Source organism: Ambystoma mexicanum, chromosome 6p (genome assembly GCF_040938575.1).
Source record: "Ambystoma mexicanum isolate Mex_15411 chromosome 6p, UKY_AmexF1_1, whole genome shotgun sequence".
Taxonomy (NCBI): Eukaryota; Metazoa; Chordata; class Amphibia; order Caudata; family Ambystomatidae; genus Ambystoma; species Ambystoma mexicanum.
This window is the reverse complement of record NC_090935.1, coordinates 21459674-21472254: the sequence shown is the minus strand read 5'-3', so window position 1 is coordinate 21472254 and position 12581 is coordinate 21459674. Positions and strand designations below refer to the sequence as shown.

Sequence of the window (12581 nt, the reverse complement as noted above, 5' to 3'; positions counted from 1 at the left end):
TCCCTCACGCCTTCATGGCATACTGTAATAACATCTTGCAACATCCCAGGAAGGACAATGACAATCCCTCAAGCCTTCATGGCATCCTGTAATAACATCTTGCACCATCCCAGGAAGGCCAATGACATTCCCTCAATCCCTTATCCCAGGAAGGCCAATGACATTCCCTCAATCCCTCATCCCAGGAAGGCCAATGACATTCCCTCACGCCTTCATGGCATCCTGTAATAACATCTTGCAACATCCCAGGAAGGCCAATGACATTCCCTCAATCCCTCACGCCTTCATGGCATCCTGTAATAACATCTTGCAACATCCCAGGAAGGCCAATGACATTCCCTCAATCCCTCAGGCCTTCATGGCATCCTGCAATAACATCTTGCAACATCCCAGGAAGGCCAATGACATTCCCTCAATCCCTCACGCCTTCATGGCATCCTGTAATAACATCTTGCAACATCCCGGGAAGGCCAATAACACTCCCTCAACCCCTCACGCCTTCATGGCATCCCGTAATAACATCTTGCAACATCCCAGGAAGGCCAATGACATTCCCTCATGCCTTCATGGCATCCTGTAATAACATCTTGCAACATCCCAGGAAGGCCAATGACACTCCCTCAATCCCTCACGCCTTCATGGCATCCTGTAATAACATCTTGCACCATCCCAGGAAGGCCAATGACATTCCCTCAATCCCTCATCCCAGGAAGGCCAATGACACTCGCTCAACCCCTCACGCCTTCATGGCATACTGTAATAACATCTTGCAACATCCCAGGAAGGCCAATGACATTCCTCAATCCCTCACGCCTTCATGGCATACTGTAATAACATCTTGCAACATCCCAGGAAGGCCAATGACATTCCGTCAATCCCTCATGGCATACTGTAATAAGTCTTGCAACATCCCAGGAAGGCCAATGACATTCCTCAATCCCTCACGCCTTCATGGCATACTGTAATAACATCTTGCAACATCCCAGGAAGGCCAATGACATTCCTCAATCCCTCACGCCTTCATGGCATCCTGTAATAACATATTGCAACATCCCAGGTAGGCCAATGACATCCCCTCAATCCCTCACGCCTTCTTGGCACCCTGTAATAACATCTTGCAACATCCCAGGAAGGCCAATGACATTCCGTCAATCCCTCATGGCATACTGTAATAAGTCTTGCAACATCCCAGGAAGGCCAATGACATTCCCTCAATCCCTCACGCCTTCTTGGCATCCTGTAAAACACATCTTGCAACATCCCAGGAAAGCCAATGACACTCCCTCAATCCCTCACGCCTTCATGGCATCCTGTAATAACATCTTGCAACATCCCAGAAAGGCCAATGACATTCCCTCAATCCCTCACGCCTTCTTGGCATCCTGTAATAACATCTTGCAACATCCCAGGAAGGCCAATGACATTCCCTCAATCCCTCACGCCTTCATGGCATCCTGTAATAACATCTTGCAACATCCCGGGAAGGCCAATGACATTCCTCCATCCCTCACGCCTTCATGGCATCATGTAATAACATCTTGCAACATCTCAGGAAGGCCAATAACACTCCCTCAACCCCTCACGCCTTCATGGCATCCCGTAATAACATCTTGCAACATCCCAGGAAGGCCAATGACATTCCCTCATGCCTTCATGGCATCCTGTAATAAAATCTTGCAACATCCCAGGAAGGCCAATGACACTCCCTCAATCCCTCACGCCTTCATGGCATCCTTTAATAACATCTTGCACCATCCCAGGAAGGCCAATGACATTCCCTCAATCCCTCATCCCAGGAAGGCCAATGACACTCCCTCAACCCCTCACGCCTTCATGGCATACTGTAATTGCAACATCCCAGGAAGGCCAATGACATTCCCTCAATCCCTCACGCCTTCATGGCATCCTGTAATAACATCCTGCAACATCCCAGGAAGGCCAATGACATTCCCTCACGCCTTCATGGCATCCTGTAACAACATCTTGCAACATCCCAGGAAGGCCAATGACACTCCCTCAATCCCTCACGCCTTCATGGCATACTGTAACAACATCTTGCAACATCCCAGGAAGGCCAATGACACTCCCTCAACCCCTCACGCCTTCATGGCATACTTTAATAACATCTTGCAACATTCCAGGAAGGCCAATGACACTCTCTCAATCCCTCACGCCTTCATGGCATACTGTAATAACAACATCTTGCAACATCCCAGGAAGGCCAATGACACTCCCTCAATCCCTCACGCCTTCATGGCATACTGTAACAACATCTTGCAACATCCCAGGAAGGCCAATGACATTCCTCAATCCCTCACGCCTTCATGGCATCCTGTAATAACATCTTGCAACATCCCAGGAAGGCCAATGACATTCCTCAATCCCTCACGCCTTCATGGCATCCTGTAATAACATCTTGCAACATCCCAGCAAGGCCAATGACATTCCTCAATCCCTCGCGCCTTCATGGCATCCTGTAATAACATCTTGCAACATCCCAGCAAGGCCAATGACATTCCTCAATCCCTCAAGCCTTCATGGCATCCTGTAATAACATCTTGCAACATCCCAGGAAGGCCAATGACATTCCCTCAATCCCTCACGCCTTCATGGCATACTGTAATAACATCTTGCCACATCCCAGGAAGGCCAATGACACTCCCTCAATCCCTCAATCCCTCACACCTTCATGGCATCCTGTAATAACATCTTGCAACATCCCAGGAAAGCCAAAGACATTCCCTCAATCCCTCACGCCTTCATGACATCCTGTAACAACATCTTGCAACATCCCAGGAAGGCCAATGACATTCTCTCAATCCCTCACGCCTTCTTGGCATCCTGTAATAACATCTTGCAACATCCCAGGAAGGCCAATGACATTCCCTCAATCCCTCACGCCTTAATCGCATCCTGTATTAACATCTTGCAACATTCCGGGAAGGCCAATGACATTCCCTCAATCCCTCACGCCTTCATGGCATACTGTAATAACATCTTGCAACATCCCAGGAAGGCCAATGACACTCCCTCAATCCCTCACGCCTTCATGGCATCCTGTAATAACATCTTGCAACATCCCAGGAAGGCCAATGACATTCCCTCAATCCCTCACGCTTTCATGGCATCCTGTAATAACATCTTGCACCATCCCAGGAAGGCCAATGACATTCCGTCAACCCCTCACGCCTTCATGGTATCCTGTAATAACATCTTGCAACATCCCAGGAAGGCCAATGACATTCCCTCACGCCTTCATGGCATACTGTAATTGCAACATCCCAGGAAGGCCAATGACACTCCCTCAATCCCTCATCCCAGGAAGGCCAATGACATTCCCTCAATCCCTCATCCCAGGAAGGCCAATGACATTCCCTCACGCCTTCATGGCATCCTGTAATAACATCTTGCAACATCCCAGGAAGGCCAATGACATTCCCTCAATCCCTCACGCCTTCATGGCATCCTGCAATAACATCTTGCAACATCCCAGGAAGGCCAATGACATTCCCTCAATCCCTCACGCCTTCATGGCATCCTGTAATAACATCTTGCAACATCCCAGGAAGGCCAATGACATTGCCTCAATCCCTCACGCCTTCTTGGCATCCTGTAATAACATCTTGCAACATCCCAGGAAGGCCAATGACATTCCCTCAATCCCTCATGGCATACTGTAATAACATCTTGCCACATCCCAGGAAGGCCAATGACATTCCCTCAATCCCTCACGCCTTCATGGCATACTGTAATAACATCTTGCAACATCCCAGGAAGGCCAATGACACTCCCTCAATCCCTCACGCCTTCATGGCATCCTGTAATAACATCTTGCACCATCCCAGGAAGGCCAATGACATTCCCTCAATCCCTCATCCCAGGAAGGCCAATGACACTCGCTCAACCCCTCACGCCTTCATGGCATACTGTAATAACATCTTGCACCATCCCAGGAAGGCCAATGACATTCCTCAATCCCCCACGCCTTCATGGCATCCTGTAATAACATCTTGCACCATCCCAGGAAGGCCAATGACATTCCCTCAACCCCTCACGCCTTCATGACATCCTGTAATAACATCTTACACCATCCCAGGAAGGCCAATGACATTCCCTCAATCCCTCACGCCTTCATGGCATCCTGTAATAACATCTTGCAACATCCCAGGAAGGCCAATGACATTCCCTCAATCCCTCACGCCTTCATGGCATACTGTAATTGAAACATCCCAGGAAGCCAATGACACTCCCTCAATCCCTCACGCCTTCATGGCATACTGTAATAACATCTTGCAACATCCCAGGAAGGACAATGACACTCCCTCAATCCCTCACGCCTTCATGGCATCCTGTAATAACATCTTGCACCATCCCAGGAAGGCCAATGACATTCCCTCAATCCCTCATCCCAGGAAGGCCAATGACATTCCCTCAATCCCTCATCCCAGGAAGGCCAATGACATTCCGTCACGCCTTCATGGCATCCTGTAATAACATCTTGCAACATCCCAGGAAGGCCAATGACATTCCCTCACGCCTTCATGGCATCCTGTAATAACATCTTGCAACATCCCAGGAAGGCCAATGACATTCTCTCAATCCCTCACGCCTTCATGGCATCCTGCAATAACATCTTGCAACATCCCAGGAAGGCCAATGACATTCCCTCAATCCCTCACGCCTTCATGGCATCCTGTAATAACATCTTGCAACATCCCAGGAAGGCCAATGACATTCCTTCAATCCCTCACGCCTTCTTGGCATACTGTTATAACATCTTGCAACATCCCAGGAAGGCCAATGACATTCCCTCAATCCCTCGCGCCTTCATCGCATCCTGTAATAACATCTTGCAACATCCCAGGAAGGCCAATGACATTCCCTCAATCCCTCACGCCTTAATCGCATCCTGTAATAACATCTTGCAACATCCCAGGAAGGCCAATGACATTCCCTCACGCCTTCATGACATCCTGTTATAACATCTTGCACCATCCAAGGAAGGCCAATGACATTCCTCAATCCCTCACGCCTTCATGGAATACTGTAATAACATCTTGCAACATCCCAGGGAGGCCAATGACACTCCCTCAATCCCTCACGCCTTCATGGCATCCTGTAATAACATTTTGCACCATCCCAGGAAGGTCAATGACACTCCCTCAATCCCTCACGCTTTCATGGCATCCTGTAATAACATCTTGCAACATCCCAGGAAGGCCAATGACACTCCCTCAATCCCTCACGCCTTCATGGCATACTGGAATACCATCTTGCCAATGACACTCCCTCAATCCCTCACGCCTTCATGGCATCCTGTAATAACATCTTGCAACATCCCAGGAAGGACAATGACATCCCCTCACGCCTTCATGGCATACCGTCATAACATCTTGCAACATCCCAGGAAGGCCAATGACATTCCCTCAATCCCTCACGCCTTCTTGGCATACTGTAATAACATCTTGCAACATCCCAGGAAGGCCAATGACATTCCCTCAATCCCTCGCGCCTTCATCGCATCCTGTAATAACATCTTGCAACATCCCGGGAAGGCCAATGACATTCCCTCAATCCCTCATGGCATACTGTAATAACATCTTGCCACATCCCAGGAAGGCCAATGACATTCCCTCAATCCCTCACGCCTTCATGGCATACTGTAATAACATCTTGCAACATCCCAGGAAGGCCAATAACACTCCCTCAACCCCTCACGCCTTCATGGCATCCCGTAATAACATCTTGCAACATCCCAGGAAGGCCAATGACATTCCCTCATGCCTTCATGGCATCCTGTAACAACATCTTGCAACATCCCAGGAAGGCCAATGACATTCCTTCACACCTTCATGGCATACTTTAATAACATCTTGCAACATCCCAGGAAGGACAATGACACTCCCTCAATCCCTCACGCCTTCATGGCATACTGTAATAACACCTTGCCAATGACACTCCCTCACAATCCCTCACGCCTTCATGGCTTCCTGTAATAACATCTTGCTCCATCCCAGGAAGGCCAATGACATTCCCTCAACCCCTCACGCCTTCATGACATCCTGTGATAACATCTTGCACCATCCAAGGAAGGCCATTGACATTCCTCAATCCCTCACGCCTTCATGGAATACTGTAATAACATCTTGCAACATCCCAGGGAGGCCAATGACACTCCCTCAATCCCTCACGCCTTCATGGCATCCTGTAATAACATTTTGCACCATCCCAGGAAGGTCAATGACACTCCCTCAATCCCTCACGCCTTCATGGCATCCTGTAATAACATCTTGCAACATCCCAGGAAGGCCAATGACACTCCCTCAATCCCTCACGCCTTCATGGCATACTGGAATAACATCTTGCCAATGACACTCCCTCAATCCCTCAATCCCTCACGCCTTCATGGCTTCCTGTAATAACATCTTGCAACATCCCAGGAAGGCCAATGACATTCCCTCAATCCCTCACGCCTTCATGGCATCCTGTAATAACATCTTGCAACATCCCAGGAAGGACAATGACATCCCCTCACGCATTCATGGCATACCGTCATAACCTCTTGCAACATCCCAGGAAGTCCAATGACATTCCCTCAATCCCTCACACCTTCATGGCATCCCGTAATAACATCTTGCAACATCCCAGGAAGGCGCATGACAAAACCTTTCAGAATTTACAATTGAGTAAAAGAGAAAATGCTGAGATGAAGAGGAGGGAGCTGCTGAAAGGAAGATCACTCTGGTGAACCAAAGTGAGCAGTCTAGTGTTTTGACAAATCTGAGTGGTTGCAAACAACCACCCTTTCCCAACGCGGTAGTTCAAATGCAGTACAGCTAACAGGCAAGTGAGAGTTCCACCTGATAGCTGCTACCGGGGAAGCCAAGCTGTCAGCCATACAGTCGAGCATGAGGGTGCAAGATGAAAGCAGAGAATTGCCACAGTGTAATAATTACAATGCACAACACATTAACTGAACCGGGGCCGGGTACGTTTGTGTTCCAGGTAAAGAACACAGCTGCATGAAGTTCTTCTAAAATTCTTACCTTTGCGTGATTTAGATTTGCTTTTAGTGGATTCTGGCTTTGTTTTGACTCCATCTTGTGTGGGCGGCAACATGTAGCACATAAGCTCAAGAACCTTCTCACACGTCAGCTGAGGGAAAACAGGAAAAAAAAGAAATAATTTTCCGCTTTAATCAAAGCAACACAAACACAATTTACTTTATGTAATGGGCCAGAAATAGTGCAGACAAATAATTACCCCAGATCCCCCTCTGTTTTGCATACCAAGTAACTTTGGGTCACATCCTAAGTTACCAGGTGAATCCAGACGTGGACCCCTTGCTCACTGCTCTTAGAGGGGCACAGGTTCACCTCACTGATGATGCCCAACTAGGCATGAAACATGTGTATGGGGTTGCTGTGGTACTCTTTTTCAGAGGAGAATTGCCTAGCATTTCGGAGCTGGACTGCCCCTGGGCAGGACTGTGATGCTGAAAATGCATCAGATGGACAGAGCCTCCGTATCCTTGTCCTTTACTGCTTTTTATCGTGTGTTCTGGTGTGTTTTCCACGCAGGAGTTCATGTGGGACTCCTGGCGGTGCAGCGCTCTCTTTTGGTTTGGTGAACAGACCAATGGGATACCCTTATGGCACCCATGGGTGGGGGTACAACCCTGTGCCCCTAGTGTATGTTTTTGGGCACCTGTGTGTGACCCACAGAGCAGGGTACGGGCTGGTGGCAGCTCTGTGCTGAAATGCTTGGTGCCCTGAGCGTCCTCCATTTTGGGATGCCCAGGCCCTGTCATTGGAATTGGTAGATTCCTAATGGAGACAACATGGCCCCCATGGACTCTTGCCTTCCATCATCTGTTACCTTGATCTTCCCGAAGTCCCGGGAAGCCCTGCCTCTTTCCCTTCCCCCTGACTGGCTGGTGGGTGGAAGTTCCATATATGGTAGTGTGGGGAAGTGCAGACCAGACTGGCTGGAGCCTTCTCAACAACCGTATGTTGTGGGTACGCCTGTGGGTGGGACCTGGGTGAATGGAGTGTGTGACGAATACGCATTCTATGTTGTGGGTGTCTAGTATCTGGTGGTTGACACAATGCCTGAGACAGCCCTGCCTGAAACCGGTATGAATGCAGTATGGAGTGTCGAATGGCTCGGTACTTGTCCCGATACACATAACTTGTTGTGAGTATCTGGAGAAAAGTGAATGGCCTGAATGCACCGTGTGTCTGATTGGCTGCCTGCCTGGATGAATGCCCTTAGTCATGATTGGATGCTTGAGTGTGACCCAGCGGAATGAATGGGAGATCAACAGTATATCTGGGGACCTCTCACTGCTAGTAATCATGTTCAGAAGCTGAAGTCCACTACGACGAGTAACTGAAGCTTGACCTTGAAGCCCTGCTGGATGAGAAGAATGGCTGTTGCTCTCCTTCGCAATCTGAAAGCTGCTGTGCCTCAAGTACTGACCCAGAGAGGACTGGTAAGGTGCCCTCTTCCCAAGCTACGAGGGACCATCGTGCCCCAGCTGATCTTTGCCAAAGCTCCCTGGTAGACAGACCTTCGACAGGCTGCCGACCCGATACGGGGACTGCTGCGGAACTCCAAGGAGAAGCGCCCGGACTGTTGTCCGCCACTGTCGACGACCGCCGTCGCCGACTGGAGCCGCCGTGCTCCCGTTTGCCTAAGAACTTCATTTGATCCAAGGACGCTCTCGTCCGCATCGTCGCCGCTGTATCCTGCCGGAGAAGGCCTGACCGTCGACGTGCCGAGGAGCATCCACCGGTGGGTTTCCTGCCACCCAAAGACCGCAGAGACGTCGACGACTCAACGCCCTTGCTGGGCCACAGTTCTTCAAACTCTGAAGAGGTGCCCCGCACGCCTCTTCCTTGCAGGATGTTTACGCTTCCCAGGCAATTAGCACCGCTAGGAACGAAGCAGCCACTTCACCATCGTAGCTCGATCTGTTCTCTGTCAGGCGTTCGACGACCCGTGACTCCTGCCTGAAAGGGAGGACACTCAAGTAGGGCCGTCGATTCCCCGACGAGGAACGCTACAACGCCAGGTACTTTGGGATTGCAGGACTATTGGAAAGTCTAGTGTGAACAATATATGGACTGGGCTTGTATCTTTTTTCTACAGGTTGCCCAGGTGGGGGGGGATCTCCACACAGAACTGTGTCTAGGTAGCGGGACCAGTATTCTGCCAATTGTTCAGCCATCTTGCTTTCCTTCCTCTCTCGACTGCTGGTTTCCTCTTTATTTGATCTGTGTGTCATTCTGACCGTATGTATTTAATGAGATCTGATGACGTTAGTGGTACCACTTTAGAACTGTATATATTTACCATTGTTGATTTCGGAGTACAAAGCGAGTTATTGTGATAGTGTACATGACCTTGAATATTAATGATATAAAGACTGTGTTTGAACAGATACAGTGTGTGGACATTCCTTTGTTGGTGCTTGGGGACAACACTGTACTTAGGAACCAGCCTGCATCACCTCCCGAGAAGCTAGGCCTTGATTTCTCGACCACGCACCAATAATAGAGAATCTTGGCAGGGGTCCTCTGTGCCTCTCCTCTACCATTATAGAGAGCGGAAGTACAGACCACCCCCGCAGTTGCTTTACAAGGACAAAGACTGATATGTGGGGACATTTCTTCTCTGTGAAAAGAACAGTGAGCTAAAGACTTGGTTGAGACTCTCCCAGGGGCCATTCACCCAAGAACAAGTCAATGGGCTGTGTTCGTGCTGGTAGAGAGTTTCCCAGGCCCCCCTCTGTTTTTCAGGCAAATAATTTGTTTACCAACTGTGACAGGCTCAGGGCCTTGACCACGTCAGGGTTATCATGGACCCCTCCCACCTTAGGGCAGGCGGGCTACAAGCGTCTTTACCAGAGCACGTCCTGCCCCACAGGTGGGATGAGAGAATCCCAAGTCTCTATCCCCCTAACCCACAAGTATGTGCCGTGCAGAATAAATAAGGTGCCACTGTCAATCATTCCACACCTATTCCTTTTGCCTCATTACTGAAATAGCACCACCAGCATGCCCAGCCGCCACCAGCGAACACAGCGACCTGCGCAAAGAAGCCAGCGGTCTGCATGAAGTCTCCGAAGCACATGCATTCAAAGAGCAGCATGCAAGCCGAATCACCTGCACCGTTTCAAGAACGCCTAGTAGAGCGAGAACATCATTATCATAAGTCCGGAAAATGAAATTAAGATCTTGTGTGACGAAAAATAGGTGGGGCAGGTAGGACTTATCAAGATGTGAATTAGGAAAGCTCTCCCCAGGGAAAATCATCAACCATAGATTAGCCCGAAGGGGCAGGTGAGGCGTCCGGCCAATATAAGGGGAGGGAGACCGGAAAGGAGGAGCAGAAAAGGCCAGCCCAATAAAATCAGAGTGAGGGGTGTGTGGGTGAGGTCAGGAGGAGAGGAGATGGACCGAGAGGACAGTGGAGCGGAGCGTTGAGGGAATTGTGGCAGAGATTATTACAGGTGATGTGTTCAGAGTGAAGGAGGAATGGTGGTGATGTGAAGAGAGTAATAGTAGATAGTGAGTGTGAGACTGAGACCGAGTGTTTGTTGGGCTGCGTGAAAGGGAGCGTGATAGGGGCGAGGAGAGTGTGAAGATGTGCGAGTGTGAACATCGAAGGCATAGACAATGAGACAAGGTAGAGACAGGAAAAAGAGTAGAGAGAAAGGGAGAGGTACAAGGGCCAGAGTAGAGCAAAGTGGAGAATAGGAACAGGAACATCTAGGAAAGAAACAAGGGCGTGTGCATGGAGAGAGAGTAGAGAAGAGAGCTGGGTACCTGTTAAAGCACAATATTGACAAAAACAATATCCCCCAATCTAGTCTGCAGATTGTGAGGATGGGGAAACCCCTAAAGGATTTAGAAAGGCCACCCACTGGTTTGCCCAATAAAAGCAATGAGTATGAACATCTTATTTTGTTTCTAATAAAAACTCTCGACTTTGGAGTCATCTGTGACAAGCCCTTTCTTCTGTATGGTTATTCTTCAGTGAACGTTATTTCTATAAAAGCAAGAAGGTAAAGAGGTGAACCGCAGCAGGGTGTGCTGCTTTGAGGGGGGCAGATAAGCAGTCGCTGGCCCTGCAAGGAAGGCATTGCCGTCGATGTGTGAGAAGACGAAGGCCTACACCACCATTCAGAAGTCCTGGGGCGTGAGGAAGGGCTTTATCTTGCAGAGTCGAGAGATCTGGTACCAAGCTGTTTCAGCCTTTTTCTGCAATGCGTTGTAGGAGGATAGATTGCTATCTACAATGAATCCTAGGTATTGGCTAGTGAGGTGAGATTGAACTCGCCCAAGCACATTTCGTCCAGCCACCTTTGAGTGGAGGCCTCTTTTGAAGGAGTGGCCCAGGAGTACAAAAGCGGTCTTGGTGAGGCTTAACTTATTGTCCACATTTGAACTATTGCAAGGCACAGTCAAAGGTGAGCGATATCTTGGGGGCCATTGCCCATCTGTGTATCATCTGTATACTGGTGTATCGCTAGTTTGAGGTCAGTTAGGAGAGCCCATCCGCTCCAAATAGAAAGTAAAGATGACTGGGAAGAGAGAGGCAAAGACAGAGTCCACCGATGACGGGCGGCATTCAGTCTGGGGGGATACATCTGGACAGTCTGGTGTCTGCCAGAAGCCTGCCCTGTGTGCAAGGAGGATGAGTAGTGAGTAATGCTCGACAGTGTGGAACACAGTCAAGAAGTCCAGGAGGACTATCAGGCACAAGTCCTTTTTGTCGATAATCAAAGGGCACAAAAGAGCGGGGGAAATGTCCCAAAAGCAGTAGGGAAAGGGACTGGAAATCGTATTATAACAAGAAAATCCGTACTGCTGTAAATAAAATTTGCAATAAATTCAATTCACAAATTATTTTTCAAAGCGTACCACTATGGTATCACTCATTTAAGGGTTCTCTGAAAACAATCAGGGCAGTCTCAAGTTTGAAAAAAGATTCTTTTGTGTTTATTTCAAAAAGAAAAATTATGCATGAATAGTTTGTAAACAGTAAAAGACATAATACAAAAACAAATGGATACGAAAACATATAAATTTATGGTTTGACAAAAGTTAGTGAAAAACGAGCTATAATAGAAAAAACAAAAATTCAATTATCAATTTGTTTGAACAAAAGAAAAATACTGGGGGAAACTAGACACATAGACTGCCAATAGTGGAAAGTGACCTAATTGTAAGCCAACATACATGATTTTGTGGCTTAGTAAAGGGCCACTGTAAGTTTAATTCTCATAAGAAAATGGCAGAGTCTAAATTTGTTCTGTTCCATGTGTTTCATTGACAGGTCCCTGTCAATGAGACTGCCATTTTCTTATGAGAATTAAATTATTATTCCACTCTTTAAGGGTGGGGATAGGACTGACCCCGCAAGTTACCGTCCGATCACGCTTTTGGATATTGAAAGCAAGATCTTTATGAGGCTGATAGTCAAGGAGTTCACAAATTGGGTGGACAGTGTGGGTGCTCTGTCTCGTTTTCAAACAGGGTTCAGAAAGGGTCCCTCCACGTCCCTAAATGGGT

The 12581-nt window shown here is 48.4% G+C and overlaps 1 protein-coding gene across 3 annotated transcripts in view; it reads right to left on the bottom strand.

Moving 5' to 3' along the window:
* INTS10 (integrator complex subunit 10) overlaps positions 1–12581 on the bottom strand; it is a 372357-nt gene that overhangs the window by 155701 nt on the left and 204075 nt on the right. For all 3 annotated transcript variants that reach the window (XM_069626653.1, XM_069626654.1, XM_069626655.1), the window contains one exon: positions 7047–7155. In XM_069626653.1, coding sequence (XP_069482754.1) covers positions 7047–7155 — 109 coding nt within the window. The remainder of the gene's footprint in view (positions 1–7046; positions 7156–12581) is intronic.